This window comes from Pseudoliparis swirei, chromosome 15, assembly GCF_029220125.1.
Source record: "Pseudoliparis swirei isolate HS2019 ecotype Mariana Trench chromosome 15, NWPU_hadal_v1, whole genome shotgun sequence".
Taxonomy (NCBI): domain Eukaryota; kingdom Metazoa; phylum Chordata; class Actinopteri; order Perciformes; family Liparidae; genus Pseudoliparis; species Pseudoliparis swirei.
The window spans coordinates 20,862,382-20,881,536 of NC_079402.1; the positions used below are offsets into that span (position 1 = coordinate 20,862,382).

The window sequence follows — 19,155 nt, forward strand, 5'->3', positions numbered from 1 at the left end:
GCTAAACAAGGTGGTTACAGTGTCTGCATTGTTTTCTGGGCCAGCTGCTTCCTCCACTTGGCAAGCAACACAATCAAAGTCTGGAAGAGCAATTTCACAAGTCTCGCACGAAATGGATTCTGCCTTTGAATATTTTGGAGGTAATGTATTATTCTTTAACACGCAGTCCCTTTGGGGCAATGCCTGGCACAATGTAAACAAACTGACCATGTAATGAGGTGAATATAAGGTGGATCACATTTGAAGGTAGAGAGACACCATATTCTGTATGGGTTCAGTTGTATAATCTTCCCTGTATCGTACTGCACCGAGATCAGTTCAACCACAGTTGAAAACCATATGAAAGGAATAGTTCTACATTTAGCTAAAGTTGACTATTCACTTTCCGGTCTGAACTGAGATGAGAGAAGTGATCGTTTCATGTCAGTTCGTTCATCATGAAACTACAGAAGAGGAGGCGGTTAGCTTGGCATAGAGACTGGAGGTATGGAGACACAGCGAGTGTGCTCCAGTATGTTGTATGTGTTACATTTGTACAAAAACAGGTGCGTGAAGTCAACAACTTGAAGTTTTCAGGAGGTTTCTTTGAAGCGTCTCTTGACTGTAGTTTCATTATTTAACGGACGCATTTGAGAGTTGTATTGATGTTTTTGTCCAACTCAAAGGCAAGAAAGAGAATACTAGCATATTGTCCAACTACTCCTTTCAGCTAAAAAAGACAATGGACTGAGCAATATGCACAATTTGCATACCCATACATATGCAACATTTCAAAGTGCATCTTTATGTCGTAGCAGTTGGTGAACGATCTGGCGCTAGAGATGAAAACTGTTATCTGCACAAAATGAAAACATTTAGTATCTGTGATTCCCATGCAGCCGTCTCCATGGAGAAGAATAGCGGCCCTGTGTGTTGTCTGACTTCCTCACAGAGCGACAGGTCAGAGTGAAGTGCGTCGGGGCTCCAGGTTTGACAGCACAGTGGGGTCCTTTGTTGTCTCCCACCTGGTTCTGAGCCGTCAGCTGAAGGCTGCTCTGCCGCTGCTCCGGACACTTCTTAAGGCCGGTGGTCAGAACGGGAAGGAACTGTAGTCCCTTTGAACCCAACGAGTCATGACGACAGCGCAGCGAGACAGAATGGAACAGTCAGAGTTCATTTCATATCATGCAAGATTGTCAGTGAAGTGTTAGGTTTTTTGTTTTTTTTTGTCACTTAAATTCTTTATTTGTTTAGAAATATAAACATAAAACAAGTACAAAAACGTCAGACATAAACATAAACATATATATACACACATATACATACACCTACACACACACACATACATATATACATATATATATATACACACAAACATATACACATGCATACATACACACACATATATACACACATACACACGTGTTACAAGTACAAAAATGTCAGACATAAACATAAACATATACACACATATACATACACCCACACACACACACATACATACATACACACATATACTGTATATATATATACACACAAACATATACACATGCATACATACACACACATATACACACACACACACGTGTTACAAGTACAAAAATGTCAGACATAAACATATACATACACATACACTCACACACACACATACACATATACACATATACACACATACATGTACACAAGCCTACATACACACACATATATACACACACACACACACACACGTGTTACAAGTACAAAAATGTCAGACATAAACATATATATACACACATATACATACACCTACACCCACACACACACACATACATACATACATACTGTACATATACATATACACACATACATACACACACATATATACACACACACACACACACACACATGTTACAAGTACAAAAATGTCAGACATAAACATATACACACATATACATACACATACACTCACACACACACACACACATACATATATACATATATATACATATACACACATACATATACACAAGCCTACATACACACACATATATACACACACACATGTGTTACAAGTACAAAAATGTCAGACATAAACATATATATACACACATATACACACACACACATACACATAAATACACACACACACACACACATACATACACACATATACAGGACTGTCTCAGAAAATTAGAATATTGTGATAAAGTTCTTTATTTTCTGTAATGCAATTAAAAAAACAAAAATGTCATGCATTCTGGATTCATTACAAATCAACTGAAATATTGCAAGCCTTTTATTCTTTTAATATTGCTGATTATGGCTTACAGCTTAAGAAAACTCTAAAATCCTATCTCATAAAATTTTAATATTTCCTCAGACCAAGTAAAAAAAAGATTTATAACAGCTGAGTGTTTGTCAAGGCTCAGGAAACCCTTGCAGGTGTTTCGAGTTAATTAGACAATTCAAGTGATTTGTTTAATACCCTACTAGTATACTTTTTCATGATATTCTAATATTTAGAGATAGGATATTTGAGTTTTCTTAAGCTGTAAGCCATAATCAGCAATAAATCAGAATAAAAGGCTTGCAATATTTCAGTTGATTTGTAATGAATCCAGAATGCATGACATTTTTGTTTTTTTAATTGCATTACAGAAAATAAAGAACTTTATCACAATATTCTAATTTTCTGAGACAGTCCTGTATATACATATACACACATATATATACACAGGCATACATACACACACACATATACACATATACAGGTGTTACGGTTTTGAGTGAGGACATACGATGAATCAGAAGTCATTTAATACAAAAGAAAATGCCGCCATGTATTTGTTTTTGTTTGACGCCGCATAAAGTTTTCAGGTTGATGGTATGAACCGTCCGTCTGTGGTTATGCTGCAGCATCATCCAGTGTAGCTTCCTGTATGTGAGAAGGAGCTCAGTGGGGTCAGGGGGTCGTCCTGCAACCCCAAGGTCGTCGGTTCGATCCCCGCTCTCCCCATTAGCTGCAAGGCGAAGTGTCCATGAGCAAGGCACTGAACCCCCGGGTGCCTCACTGCAGCCCTCTGCTCCTTAATAATCTCAAGCATGCGCAAAGACGCAAAGTCCAGTTCCTAATCCAATTCACCGTTACATGCCACGATAGTCGAATTATCAACCGGATCGGATCGAGTTATCCAGGGTGTTAATCGGATCGTAGTCGGACCGCACATAGTCGAACAAAGGTGTTCACATGAAACGGATAATTCGATTTCAGTCCGACTAAGCCAGTTATTCGAATGCATGTAAACACGGTCTCTGGCGACAAACCTCGGCTGGGATGGGTCTCATTCAAGAAGCAAGGATTTAGTTCAGTTTTTTTCAAAGAGTGCAAGTCAGAGAATTGTGTGCCGTGAGAATAATGCCTAAAGGCAGCAGCACCACAGCTGGGAAATAATGTGTCAAAGGGAAGCCTCGAGTCATCTCATTCCAGACAGATGTGGAGAATCTACAGGCGACGGGAGGATATTTGAGCGAAAAGCTTTTATCTTTCTGCAGCTATGTCTTTAATCGCCCAAAATCCTGACGGCTGTGAAAGTTGGAGACGAGGGATTGAAAAGCTAATATTTGTTCTTCACAGGAATGTGGCTTTGTTCTGCTGTGATTAACCGAATATCCGATTTTACTCCGCAGACAAATCATTGATTGACGTGTGTCTTAAATCAGGAGATAATGCCGCAAGAGTTACTTGGGAATGCTGTGCGTTTGTGATTAGGCGGCACATGAGGTTCCAAACAATTAGTACTTTTGTAGAACAATACTTTAATCGCATTTGGCTAATAAAGAAAGAAGATGCCATTGGGGGAAAAAACTTGCCATCATCTTTGCCAAGTATGCAAATGGTAACTTTTCATGAAAGCAAGTTTATAGCACATATGTCCTTCACCAAGTGATGACTCAATTATTGCAGCTGCTACTTTGGTCTGCTTTTCCCGTAAACTCCTTCGGTGGATAAATGGAGCTCATGGGAACACACCTCTATTCTCTACCTCCCTTTGACATTCACGCAGAGACAGATGGCACCATTTTGTTGTCACTTGTATTGTCACCTGCTTCAAACGGCCGATGGATCCGCATCCATCTGCCGCTCCTGATTACCGTCGCATTGAAAATGCGGAAGGTTATGTTTTGATCGCCGTGTATTTATTTATTTATTTGTATGCGTGTTACTCGCATAACTCAAAAATTATTAAACCAAATCACATGAAATTTGGTGGGATGATTGGTTATTATCCGGGGACTATTTGATTAGATTTTGGGATCGATCGGGTCAAAGGTCAAGGTCAAGGTCATGAAAAGGTCAACATCTTCTTTTTACCATAGCGCGGTCAATTTTTATCCAATTGGCATGCAACTAATGCCAAAATGTCCATAATGCAATGCCCAATCTTGTGGTATGCGAAGGTATGCGCTCTACCGAGTGCCCGTTCTAGTTTTGGGCTGTTTCTGTGACGTGCAAATGTTCTTAGATTAACATACAGACCGAACATATTGGTTAAAAGGCTACAGATGTCTATGTATATGTCCATTCACGAAGACATCTCAGGAACGGCTCTCTCACAGGTTTACTTTAAGTGAGTTTGACATATCTCCTCGTCTTTAGAAACAATGGAGACAAAGGAAGAATGTTGAGCATCAACAGGAAATGGCAAGGGGGAAGAGGAGTGTGTTGTAATAGCCAAGGCGTGCTGTATAATCCTGTCGCACACTTGTTTAATAGCTTCACTGCCGTGGTTTCCAAAAGGAAACGCTGCCTTTCAATGGAAGTAATGTGAACACAACGGGCCGATTGGTTTAAAAGGTAGACAAAAGCCCTCACAGGGGGAATCACACTCGCTTTGCATGACAATTAATGCAAATGTGACACTTTTGTGCGCCAAACAGGCCGATGTGACCTCTTGGTGTCACCGTGGAATCCGTCCGGCAGGATCCGCTTCACTCATCAACGCGTATGCCGCTGGGACCAAGAGTCAAGAATATGTGCATGCTCATACTGTCTTGCTCCAAAATAGTGACTGTAGTTTTTTTTTTTTTGACTTTATAATGAAAAACAGGTTGCTTGTTTTTATGAGCATCTTTCGTCAAACAGTGGTCATAGTGCTCAGCACATGTTTTACAAAGAAAGTGCATTTCCGCACGCACAGCCTAATAAATTACTGAAAAAATAGCCTGCACCTGCTTTGACATGGTAGCCTGAGATTGAAGCTAAATTAGACAGAATGGCTTCTTTAATTGATATGAACCCTGCATCACTGTCTCAAGAACCACACAATGTCAGCATTATGTCATTGTCGGCATTATTTTGTTATATTTGAATATTGCCTCTTAGCTATTAAACTATGCACACACTTTATGTCGGTTCCATTGTTAGTAAATGTGGAATTCTAAATATGTCCTATTGCACTAGAGGAACATAACTGGAACAGTTAATTGGACATGTTTTAGTTTAATGATACTTTATTGCTGTTCTTCACATGAGCAAAGTTGATTATACAATGTTTGCAAATTAATTTTAAATATGTCATAGTGGTTACCTCACTTCAAGGGTAAGTCTGGTGGTATTTTTAATTTGTCTTTTCAATAAATCACGCGAGAAGAACAAAACTATTAATAAGTGTTGCCCGTGTGGCCAACACCTGACATAACGTATTCCTCTGTGTCATAGAGCTCCACAAATTACAAAAGATACATCAATCAACTTCACGGCCGTGACATTTATCATTATTACCTTTATATATATATATTATATATTATAGCAGTTTATTTCCCATATCTATACTTTGGTCCTGGTGCTGTAAACTCTCACTGGAGCTGCACGTGTGTATTAATCCACAGCTGAAAATAGTCCCCAATAATTGCACAATGTATTGAATAACGTATACTAAAAAAAACAGTTGACCACTTTTTTTTAATAGGAGATTATTCCTCCTTTGTAAATGTGAGCCGTTCTTCATAAGATGCCGACATGTTCAGTCGGAACATGGACTTTGGACTGATTTGCTTCGGACCCTCTAGTCAGAACCTCTCTCTATCCCCTCTCTCTCTCTCTCTCACACACACACACACACACACGCACATGCACACACACACACCGATATTCCCTTCCTCTCCCGGTCTCTGAATGAAATCCAGTATCGTATCAGCCGGTGAGCTCGCGCCCCCGGAGGACTTGTTACTCTGACCGTGACGCGCGCTCCAAGAAGCGCGACGGAGCGTCTTCCTCCGCCGGCCGGACGACTCACATGCGCCGGTGCACGAGCGGCTCGGTGTCGCGTTGTTGTTGTTGACGCACGGCGTCGGTGGGAATCTGTTGCGCGTCGCAGGTTAAGAGAAGCGACATTGTCGATGTGATCCCCGCGCGCGTGACAGGTGAGCAGAAGCTGACGAGTTGTTGAAATGAAATAGCTTAAATACTAATGTTGTTCTGCGACATCAGAGACCCGGATGTGATTGACAAGAGGTAATCGATGTAATGAATGGGACTATGAGGTCAATGGCGGGTACCGGCTAATCCCTGGACCGGGAGCAGAGGCACAGCCTGCTATTAATAGGAAGGATGTCACATGATGTCACGATGTGGGTCAAAACTTTAAGTTCTCTAGTTTGAGAGTTGCATAGTTTGTGATCCTTTAATGAGGCAGCCTCATTGTTACTGCAGGCACACTGTGAATGGAGTATTGGGGGGATGTAATGCATAAACAGCTGCAATGATGTGTGGACACATGCAACATCTGCTTTATTACAACATAATCTGTCCAACCTGAACAGCCAAAGCTACAGTTGCAATACAAACAACTAATTGTTTAGACATTTTTATTGTTACTGCTTTATTGACGACGACAACTAATGATTATTTTCTCTCAATCTGCTGGAAATGTTCTCCATGTGCTTTCTGTAAATGTCAACAATAAATGCTCTTTCTTACTTTAAGTGGGTGCGTGCAGCAAATCCTCAGGGGAACATCCAATCGTCCAATCATGTCAGCTTCTTTGTCACATTAAGTCATTGGAGCAGTTTGGAAATGCAAAGGATGAGCAGTAAAAGTGATGTTTAGAATCGTTGGTCGTCGTCTTCGGCCAACGAGCCAAACGGAAACCAACTGCGACTTTCACACACACAAAACTCACGAAATAGATGCATCCTCACATTCCCGTGAGGTATCTTCCTCTTCTTGTCTGTGTTCATAAAGTGGGTAAACGTTGTGAACGTGGAGAATGGCACACGGGGCAAACACTGACATCTGCTGCCCGCCTAATGAGATCTCATGAGGACCGACGGAGAGCATCGATGTCGAAGTGGGGCTCTAAATATGACCGCACAAGTTATCCAGAGTCTGGATTTTCTTCGGTTGGTTCACATCTGGACACAAATCTGTTTAATAAAAGAACATATTTGTTTATTAATGATGGTAACGTTGATAAAAAATGACCTTCAATTGAAATAATCTGTTGACATATATATATTTTTATATATATATATACATATATATATGATATATATATCATATATATATATCATATATATATATGATATATGTGCACTTACACGTGAACCAAAGTGTCTAAAACTATATGTTTGTTGTTGTTGTTGTTTTTAAAATCCCATTCTGATGATTTGAGCTTCATTTTAAAACACACACACACACACACACACACACACACACACACTTCTGCCCAGAGATGTTGACTTTTCTTTTGATTTATTACTGAAGGAGAGGTAAAAGGGCAGTGTGTGTGTGCGTGTGTGTGTGTGTGTGTGTCCAAAATCACCCCATTTCCTAGAGATGCCTTACGGTTAAATTGAAGTACATTACGTGTCATCCGAGGCGTTTATAGTCAGCGCTTTGTCGGTCCCTGGGAGGTCAGACACTGCAGGTAAAAACCTTGTTCTTTCATAACATGTTCTTTCAGAATAGTGAAGACGAAATCCACAACACAGATTTAGTTGTCTGTGTTATTACTTTGGAATTTGATGTCTGTGGTTTGGTGAGCATTAGATAAGGCCGACTTTGCATATTGAAACATAACATTTCAGAAGACTTGTAACAGAAAAAACATTAGTTTTAAAGTAAATGGTCAAATGGAGAAGATTAATGTTGACATCCATTATCGATTATGTGTGACTACCCCTTTCACCTGTAGTGTCTTTTACACACGTTTTACAATATCTTAAAGGGAATCTTCTCAAAATCTTTTTGTTTTCTCAAACTGAGCCGGAAACTACACTCACCAAACTTTCCAGATCCATTCCTATCTAATCTCTGATTGTGCAACTAATGCCAAAATGTTCACAATTCAATGCCCAATCTTGTGAGATGCGAAGGTATGCACTCTACCGAGTGCCCGTTCTAGTTCTCATTGTTTGAATACTACATTTTCAAAAAGTTTTCACGTACACACCGAGATTTCAGTTTGGTCATGGACATTTAGTTTAAAGTCATGGAAAAGTCCTGGAAAAGTCCTGGAATTCCATCGGTCAACATTCAAGAGATTCAAGATGTTTTATTTGTCCTCATCCGTGCGTGAACAGGATGACAGACACCACCACTGTTTTCATGTGCTGCTTGTCGATGCTAATGACATTTGCAGAAGCAGTTTGTTGTTCATTTGGGTGACTTTTAAAGTTTCCAGTAGGGTGGAGGATGGATGAGTGTGTGTGTGGCCATCAAACTGCTGGCTTTTCACTAACTCCAGTTGGCTTGTGCACAATGATAATAGTGGAACCTAAATCTATTTGTGGGTATGTGTGATAGAGACGGCACTTAGCAGAAAATTCCAGGTGCAATACTGCAATTATTATCACAATGTCAGCGTTTGTTTAAAAATAAAAATAAAAAAGTGCTTTATTAAATACTGCAATATGTTTTATAGTACTTTATGTTCAAAGTTGTATCTAAAATAAGCATGTTTCCAGAGTTCGTTGGCAGATAAAGCAGCAGGTGGCCCGCCTGCATGTTGTAATCCATATGGCGCGGGTCCCGCCACATGTTGGTTGCGAGGAATGTCTGTGAAGCTTGAATTTACACTCTCATGTCTGCATCTTCATCCTGCATGTTTGTTTTCCTTCCCATCCGTCGTGTTCACGCCGATGCACTGACATTGTTTGTTTGTTTGTGTGCTGGTGATGTCATGAAGTGCGCTGTGATTCAAAGCCAGTGCAGACGGTGTGATTGTTCCTGGGTGCTTACCGGCGCTAAGTCTCGCTATTGACTTTACTGGCTGCCATTGTCCCGCATTGTGTTCGGCGGGGCACATGTCTGCAGACGGGCCGTGCAGCCGGCTCTGCGGCGGTGAATGGGCGAGGCCTCTTGTTTTCAGTGCGGGGAGTTTGATATTGATTGCGGTTGACTGCTCTTCGAGCCATTTGTCAAAGATGCCACAAGAAGGTGGCTCCAAATGGGAGCGGGCCGGACTTTCTCTCACACTCAGTCATTGCAGGCTTTGCTATTTTGCTAGCTGCCTGATTGGCGGTCAGTGCCCATGAAGTGTGATTCCAAGTCTCTGTTCGGAGAGTGACAGGCGGGAGCTCCCCGAAGCTGTCGGACTCGGAGCTCCCAGGTTTGCTGTCACGTTGTGCTGAACACTCGCCATGGCGTCGTTAATCGCCCAGTGGTCATGTGCAGTTGTCTCTCCATATGGATCTTAATTTTAGCAGTAGTTGCTATATTAATGAGTGTAACTGTTCTTCATGCTAAAACATAGACTGTGTATCAGTAACTTTTAAATGTCCAGTCATGTTCAATAGAGCCTGCATGGAGATTATCCAGACTGTTTTATTTGTTGATTTGGACGGACCGAGTGGAGATGTCAATCTTATCTTTGTCGTTGTGGTACAGGCCACCAAACTGTGTCATGCAAACACTGCTGTTCATCAGCTGAACACACACACACACAGTCATGTGTGTACAGGGAAGACATTCCCAGACTGATGACGGAACGTCTGGGATCCTCTTTTCAAACTGTGAGGGATTTGGGAAATGTGTACACAGCCACCTGTGGCCTGGCGGTCAGGAAGTCCAGGATCCAAGCACACAGGGGTGTTCAGTCCCAGCTCAATCAGCTTGCCGGCCAGTCTGGAGGGACTATGGTGTTGAAAGCTGAACTATAATCAATGAACAGCAGTCTCACATAGCCCCCCCTCTGGCTGTCCAGATGAGAGAGTGTGGTGTGCAGTACCTGGGAGACAGCATCATCTGTGGATCTGTTTGGGCGATAAGCAAACTGCAGCGGGTCCATGGAGGAGGAGGAAGGCGCAGATGTAGTCCTTTATCAGCCTCTCAAAGCATTTCATGACCACCGAGGTGAGGCCACGGTCGGTAGTCATTCATACATGCTGGAGAAGCATTCTTGGGCACAGGGACAATAGTGGATCTCTTGAAGCAAGCGGGACCACGGACTCAGCCAGGAGAGGTTGAATATTGTGGTGAACACTGGAGCTAGCTGGTTTGCACAGGTCTTCAGTACTCGCCCAGATATGCCATCTGGACCTGCAGCTTTCCTGGTGTTCACCTCAACAGAGCCCTCCTCACTGTGCTCGGTCACAGAGGTGTGTGTTCATCCCCAGCGGTAGAACTCACCTCGGCTACGGTAACGGTGTTGTTGTTAGCAGCGAGCTAAGCTGTTGTTGCTAGCCTCAAACCGTGCATAAGATGGGTTCAGGGCGTCGGCTAGCGATGCGTCGGCACTCACCATTGAGCGAGGTCTGCTCTGGTAGTTTGCGATAGTCCGTTGCCCCTGCCATAGGCGCCTGGTGTCGCGCTGCTCCATCTGTGATTCCTCTGTCTCGGTACTTCCTCTTGGCCTCCTTCACCGCCCTCCTCAGTCCATAGACCGCTGCCTTGTACTCGTCCATGTTGCGGATACAAGACCGGAGTTATAGGCAGCAATGCAGGCGTTCACAGCTTCACGGATGGATCTATCAACCCACGGCTTTTGGTTAGGAAAGACCCTAACTTTTACCGTGGGGCGATGGTGTCCGTTAAGCGTTGCTATGAGGCTCATTGCTACTTCCATAAACTTCGCTGGCGTCACTGGAACTGGATTGGATCATGTCCCAGTCGGCGACACGCAGAGCGTCCTGTAGCTCAGCCTCTGATTGGTCAGACCACCGCTTCACGTTCCTCGTCACTACCGCTTCCAGCGCGATCTTTTGCGGTATCCGGAAGCAGAAAAATGGCGGCATGGTCAGATTTTCGAACGGAGGAGAGAGACAGCCTTGTAGCCTCTCTTGAATGGCGTATAGCAGTGGTCCAACGTTCTTTCCTCTGGTAGCACACGTAATGTGCTGGTGAAAGTTCGGCATGACTTTTTTAGGTTAGCCTATTAAAGTCCCAGCCACCACCACAGCCGCGTCGGGATACTTGTTCTGATGCCGACATAACACATCATGTAGGTCCGATAGTGCTACGTCGGTGTCCGCTTGTGGTGGTATGTAGACGGCTGTGGTGATGACCGAGCTGAACTCCGGGAAGGTAGAATGGACGGCATGAGATCGTCAGATGTTCCAGGTTCGGCGAGCAGGAACGAGAAAGAGTCTTAATGTTCTTGGGGTCACACCACTTGTTGTTAGTCATGAAGCAAACCCCTCCACCCTTAGATTTACCAGACTCTTCCGTTCTGTCTGCATGGAAAACAGAGAAGGACTCGGTTGGGCATATGACTCGATCCGGCACCAGCGGGTTCAGCCATGTTTCCGTCAGACAAAAGATATTACAATCCCTCATGTCCCGTTGGAATCTGATTCTTGCCCTAACATCATCCATCTTATTTTCCAGAGACTGGACGTTAGCAAGAAGGATGCTGGGCAGAGGTGGGCGGTGGGCTTGAACTCTCAGTCTGTTCCGAATTCCGCTCCGTTTCCCTCGATGTTTTCGTCGTCTCCCCGTAGTAGCGGCTCCACTGTTGTTGATGTGGTTCGCTCGTACGATCTCTGCCGGCCACGCTGGATCGATGGAAAAAGTGGACAAAGTGGACAAAAACCCTTGTTTTGCGCAAAAGTTTATGTCCAAAAGTGTGCTGTGGTCGTATGCTGTTAGTGCCGATGTGTTTGTGGCAAAGAAAACATTAAAAATAAACACAAAAACTAAAAGAGCGCACAATCTCCGCGGAGCTACCTCGACGGCGTCTGGACACAGCCGCGCCATCTTTCTAGTCATGTGTACGAACCCTGCTCTATGTGTCGAGAAGTTTGCTATCTCCAGGACATTGTCCTCATCCGTGTTTCTCTCTCTTTTACGTGAACAGGGGGAGCCAGAGAGCGGATGACAGCCAACCATGAGACCTACCTTCTTATGGCCAGCACCCAGGACGACATGGAGGACTGGGTGAAGACGATCCGCCGGGTCATCTGGGCCCCTTTTGGTGGAGGTCAGTGCGCACACACCACCACTGTTTTCATGTGCTGCTTGTCGATGCTAATGACATTTGCAGAAGCAGTTTGTTGTTCATTTGGGTGACTTTTAAAGTTTCCAGTAGGGACGCTGGAGGATGGATGAGTGTGTGTGTTCCATCCCCTCCCTCTCTATTGGTCCTTATGAGCAAGGCCATCAAACTGCTGGCTGCGTGGTCTGAGCCCAGTAACAAAATACATCCGTTATACGGCAGAGAATGTGTTTCACTAACTCCAGTTGGCTTGTGCACAATGATAATAGTGGAACCTAAATCTATTTGTGGGTATGTGTGATAGAGACGGCACTTAGCAGTAAATTCCAGGGGCAATACTGCAATTATTATCACAATGTCAGCGTTTGTTTAAAAATAAAAATAAAAAAGTGCTTTATTAAATACTGCAATATGTTTTATAGTACTTTATGTTCAAAGTTGAATCTAAAACAAGCATGTTTCCAGAGTTCGTTGGCAGATAAAGCAGCAGGTGGCCCGCCTGCATGTTGTCGTCCATATGGCGCGGGTCCCGCCACATGTTGGTTGCGAGGAATGTCTGTGAAGCTTGAATTTACACTCTCATGTCTGCATCTTCATCCTGCATGTTTGTTTTCCCTTCCCATCCGTCGTGTTCACGCCGATGCACTAGGGACATTGTTTGTTTGTTTGTGTATTTTATTCAGTCAATCAAATACAATACAATATTATCCTATATAATATACAAAAGAGAAAGACTGAAAAGGTATAGGTAGAAGCAAAAAATGCTTATAAATTCCTATCCTAAATTGAAATCAAAATAAATCAGAAAATTAATATAAAATAAAGAAGAAAATAAAACAAAAAAACAACAATAAACTAAATAAAAAACTAAATATATGTATATATAGTACCACATACATCTTCCATATTAATACGTTTTTAATTACATTTATAACTCTCAAGAATTGTTTTATAAATAATTCCCTTGAAAACCAAAAAGGAGTTCGCCATTCTTTCATCCATTTCAACATTAACGTGTTGAAATCAATTACATGCTTCAAATAAAACTAAAAAAACCCGCTGGTGATGTCATGAAGTGCGCTGTGATTCAAAGCCGAAGTGCACGACGGTGTAATTGTTCCTGGGTGCTTACCGAGCGCTAAGTCTCGCTATTGACTTTACTGGCTGCCATTGTCCCGCATTGTGTTCCGGCGGGGCACATGTGCGGCATTTCGGGGACCGGACGGGCCGTGCAGCCGGCTCTCTGCGACGCGGTGAATGGGCGAGGCCGAGCCGGCCCCTCTTGTTTTCAGTGCGGGGAGTTTGATATTGATTGCGGTTGACTGCTCTTCAAAAGGACGAGCCATTTGTCAAAGATGCCACAAGAAAGGTGGCTCCAAATGGGAGCGGAGCCGGACTTTCTCTCACACTCACACACACACACACACACACAGAGCACACAGTCATTGCAGGCTTTGCTATTTTGCAGAGACTAGCTGAGCCCTGATTGGCCGGTCAGTGCCCATGAAGTGTGATTCCAAGTCTCTGTTCGGAGAGTGACAGACGGGGAGGGGAGCTCCCCGAAACGAAGCCCGTGTCGGAGCTCGGAGCTCCCAAAGGTTTGCTGTCACGTTGTGCTGAACACTCGCCATGACGTCGAATTAATTACCGCCCAGAGAGACAAGACGAGAGAGAGTTTGAAGTCATGTGCAGTTGTGGCCTCTCCATATGGATCTTTGGAGATTTATTTCATGGTAATTTACCCATTTTTTATTTGTAAAGAGTTTAATTTTAGCAGTAGTTGCTATATTAATGAGAACTATTTGTAACTGTTCTTCATGCTAAAACATAGACTGTGTATATGTAACTTTTTTAAATGTCCAGTCATGTTCAATAGAGCCTGCATGGGAGATTATCCAGACTGTTTTATTTGTTGATTTGGACTCAACATGTTTTGTGTGTGTGTGTGTGTGTGTGTGTGTGTGTGTGTGTGTGTGTGTGTGTGTGTGTGTGTGTGTGTGTGTGTGTGTGTGTGTGTGTGTGTGTGTGTGTGTGTGTGTGTGTGTGTGTGTGTGTGTGTGTGTGTGTGTGTGTGTGTGTGTGTTGAAGGGACCTGCTGGGAGTGGAGATGTCAATCTTATGTGCCGAAGTCGTTGTAGTTGTGGTACAAGCCAGCAAACGTGCATGCAAACACACGTGCACACTGTTCATCATCGCTCCACACACACACACACACACATGTGACTCAGGGAAGACATTCCCAGACTCATGACCGGAACGTCTGGAGGGATGACCTCATTCATCCAGTCACCGTTTCTCTCTCGTTCTCTGATGCTCTTTTCAAACTCCTCTTTCTTTACTCTGGTGGTGCTTGACTTTTTGTATTTCTCTCCGATCCAAGATTTGGGAAATGGATACACAGCTTCAAATATTTCCGTGTGACCATTTACAGTTTAGTCTTGATGGTGTTGCTGTAAAAGACCCCGAAGCCACTGACCCCGAAGAAAAAGACACGAGCACAAGACTTTTACATTTCTGAGCAGCAGCTTTTCCCATGAAAGATGATTAAAGAAAAAACTTGGACTATGAGATGGAAATGAAGACGTTTGTCAGACCTGCTATTAAACTGATGCATTATTTTCTTTTATTTCTGCATCGTTTTTGTTTTCCTTTTTGATAAAACTGCTAAAACTGCGTCGCTTTTTGGGGGGGGAAATGCTGGAATGCAGACATTTAAAATTCTGCACCTCTGGAGTGTTATCGTATTACAAATTAATTGATAGGCGTTTCTTCCGCAAGTGTACAAGCTGTGTCAGTTTCAAGAGGGGTGAGTATATCTTACTATAATATTATTGGGGGAAAAGCAACATGATGATAATTTTATTGATCAGTTGACTAAAAAAAGCTGCAATCTGCACACCTGTAAAAAAAACACACCAAAACAAACAGTTGGTTCGGCTTTTCTTCCGCATCTAAAGCTGTTAAAAGCACGCGCGGTACCGTGTCGTACCACGCGTGTGCTCGTGTGTGCTTGTGTGTGCTCGTGTGCGAGTAGCCTCGGTCTGTCTCTGGAGACCGGAAAAGTATGCAGATCCAAATCTCCCGGGAAGGCTGCCTTAATCTCCTCTTGAGTTGCATCCACATGAGACGGCTGCGAATGGAAATCAGTCTTTCTTCTTCTTTTTTGTTCTTTTTCTTTTTAATGGATACTTCCTCAGACAAAAGGCGAGCGGTACTCAGCAGGAAGTTAGAGATTGGATCATCAGACTCAGGCTTTGTGGGTGGACCTTATCAGAATTTTGTATTTTTGGGGTGAAAACAAAATAACTCGATCCCGATTCTTTTGAAGCGCTGACATGTATCAATGTCGTACCATCATATCTTGTGTTTCAGGGATCTTCGGTCAGAAGTTGGAGGAAACTGTGCGCTATGAGAGGCGGTTTGGGAACAAGCTGGCCCCCATGCTGGTGGAGCAGTGTGTGGACTTCATTCGGCAGTGGGGCCTCAGGGAGGAGGGCCTCTTCAGGCTGCCCGGACAGACCAACCTGGTCAAAGAGCTGCAGGACGCCTTCGACTGTGGAGAAAAACCTTCTTTTGATGGGTAAGGAAACAGGAAGCGGAGCGACCAGCTCCTCGGATTGAAGGGCATTTTATTGTGATTTGTTTGGTTGAGTTTTTCACCTCTGGATCCACATGAGTGTTCCTGATGACCTGAATTCCTCCAGATGTTACACATACACAAATGGGCATGAGGTTTATGTTTTTATAGAGACTTGAATGAACTGTTTTCCACCAGAAACTGTATTAATCCCGTCAAGGAATTTGAAATGTGGCTCCAAATTCCTGTTAAGAAAGTTCCCAGTTGGTGAGAAATGTGTCACGACTCAAAAACAGGACCCAAGAGCACGACTCCAACGTTCAGGGCAATCAAAAGGGTTTATTTAAACATAGGAAGTCCCCAAAAATTCCACACAAAAAACAAAGTACAACTTAAAGTTGCTGCTGAGCAGGAAACTAAGATCGGGTTTAGAAAAAACAAAAAATCACAGCTATGCTGGGAAAAAGACTTGATCAATGTATAAACAAAATCACAACTATGCTGGAAACTGCAAACCAGGACAAAAGACGACACTAACATGAACAACTAGAATGGGCACTCGGTAGAGCGCATACCTTCGCATATCACAAGATTGGGCATTGAATTATTAACATTTTGGCATTAGTTGCATGCCAATTGGACACAAATGTATCGTGCTATGGTAAAAAAAAAGATTTTGACCTTTCCATGACCTTGACCTTTGACCCGATTGATCCCAAAATCTAATCAAATGGTCCCCGGATAATAACCAATCATCCCACCAAATGTCATGCCATTCAAGAAGATTTGACCTGTTCATGACCCTTGACCGTTGACCCGATTGATCCCAAAATCTAATCAACTGGTCCCCGGATAATAAACAATCATCCCACCAAATTCCATGCGATTCGGTTCAATACTTTTTGAGTTCTGCGAATAACACGCATATAAATAAATAAATCAATAAATAAATCAATAAATAAATACACGGCGATCAAAACATAACCTTCCGCATTTTCAATGCGAAGGTAACAATTACTTAGACTAGACGGATCAGGACGAGACTCGAAACAAGACGATCTGACGCAAGACACAGGTAGACACCGGCTTCAAATACATGAGGAAATGGGGAACAGGTGGACACCATCAGGGGCGGAGCAGACAATCACACTAACGAGGAAACACCGGGGCAGGAAATAGAGTTTCTGAAACGAGAGAGGACAGTTACTACAAAATAAAAGCGGACATGGAAAACAGAACTAAAACCTAAAACTGAACACAACCGACGAGACACGACAAAATGTTCTCTCCATGTGTCTGTGGAAAACTTGCAGTTATGGATGTGTTGTTTTGGAAATGATATCTCCCTTACGTTCCACCTTCTTGCGCGAGCTCTGACTAGAGAGGACAGTCATTGATCGACCGATCTCAGGGTTGCCAGATACACGATAATTATCCTCCAAATACGATCATTTTGAGCCTTTGGTACGATGCTTCACCGTTTCCAATCTGGCAACACTGAGCACCTTGCCTCCTCCACTAGTTCATTGTTGTTTGTGCGGCATGCTATAAACTACATTAGTAGGGAGGAGAGTTGGGGAACCATGTCGCTGGAACATGTCGCGCTGCCTCGATCGAGACGTGTCAGGGTTGTTATCGCCGTAGGGAGAAGCTCTGAGCTTGTTTGATATTGAGTTCTGTCTCGTAACTTTCCAAAATACTAATTAATCTGGGGCTACATAAAAATGGGTCGTGACAAATAGCTAGCGGAGACTCTGCGAGAGCATTTCCGTTTGAGCAAAAATGGAGGAAGCTGTCAAGAAAGTTTGCTCTATTTTTAATTCAACAATGTGAATTCCTGTGTCAAGCAAAAATGCAAAATATATTGTTCAACTCCAATGACAGGAATTGATTTTAATGTCACACATTAAATACACATATTCTTGTTAGTGGCTCGACACAACTTAATCCTGAGTAGAGGTCTAATCTGTGTTATGGGGTTAAATGACGAGGCTCCCAACACTGATGCTCTTTCTTGTATGCCACATATGGTATTTTCCCTCATTTGTCCTTGCTGCAGGAGTATTAATGATTATTTGTGTTTGTATCCAAAATATTAACTAGAACGGGCACTCGGTAGAGCGCATACCTTCGCCGCAGCCACCTTTTCATGACCTTGACCTTGACCTTTGACCCGATCGATCCCAAAATCTAATCAAATGGTCCCCGGATAATAACCAATCATCTCACCAAATTTCATGCGATTGGGTTTAATCCTTTTTGAGTTATGCGAGTAACACGCATACAAATAAATAAATAAATACACAGCGATCAAAACATTACCTTCCGCATTCTCGAATGCGAAGGTAATAATAAATAACCGCCACCCCTTCTCTTTTGTGTGTGTCTTTGCGTGCAGTGACACGGATGTGCATACTGTCGCCTCTCTGCTGAAGCTGTATCTCAGAGAGCTGCCGGAGCCGGTCGTCCCCTTCCACAAGTATGACGACTTTCTGGCCTGCACCCAGCTAATTGGAAAAGATGATGAAATGGTAAGAAAAAGCACTCGCTATACTTTCTATCCTTCTGAAATGCCCTCACGCACATCTTCCAACGTCCTGCTCTGCTGGTTCAGTACACAATGACTTTGTGATGGGAATATTCAGATGACAGATGATGAATCTTTTAATGTATTTGTTCCCTCAAAAAAAAAATTATATATACAGGACTGTCTCAGAAAATTAGAATATTGTGATAAAGTTCTTTATTTTCTGTAATGCAATTAAAAAAACAAAAATGTCATGCATTCTGGATTCATTACAAATCAACTGAAATATTGCAAGCCTTTTATTCTTTTAATATTGCTGATTATGGCTTACAGCTTAAGAAAACTCTAAAATCCTATCTCATAAAATTTGAATATTTCCTCAGACCAAGTAAAAAAAAAGATTTATAACAGCAAAACAAAATCAAACATTTGAAAATGTGTTTCCAGGTGTTTGAGTTAATTAGACGATTCAAGTGATTTGTTTAATACCCTACTAGTATACTTTTTCATGATATTCTAATATTTAGAGATAGGATATTTGAGTTTTCTTAAGCATAATCAGCAATATTAAAGAATAAAAGGCTTGCAATATTTCAGTTGATTTGTAATGAATCAGAATTTTTTTAATTGCATTACAAAATAAAGAACTTTATCACAAT

At 42.6% G+C, this 19,155-nt stretch overlaps 1 protein-coding gene across 9 annotated transcripts in view; it reads left to right on the forward strand.

Annotated features, from left to right (window-relative positions):
* Positions 1-19,155, forward strand: part of arhgap24 (Rho GTPase activating protein 24) — a 72,533-nt gene that overhangs the window by 48,067 nt on the left and 5,311 nt on the right. For 6 of the 9 annotated variants that reach the window (XM_056431894.1, XM_056431899.1, XM_056431897.1 and 3 more), the window contains 3 exons: positions 12,255-12,377; positions 15,765-15,972; positions 18,368-18,500. In XM_056431894.1, coding sequence (XP_056287869.1) covers positions 12,255-12,377; positions 15,765-15,972; positions 18,368-18,500 — 464 coding nt within the window. Of the gene's footprint in view, positions 1-72; positions 141-6,299; positions 6,382-12,254; positions 12,378-13,542; positions 14,126-15,764; positions 15,973-18,367; positions 18,501-19,155 lie in introns of those variants that run through there. The other 3 variants (XM_056431898.1, XM_056431900.1, XM_056431902.1) reach the window with 3 other exon arrangements.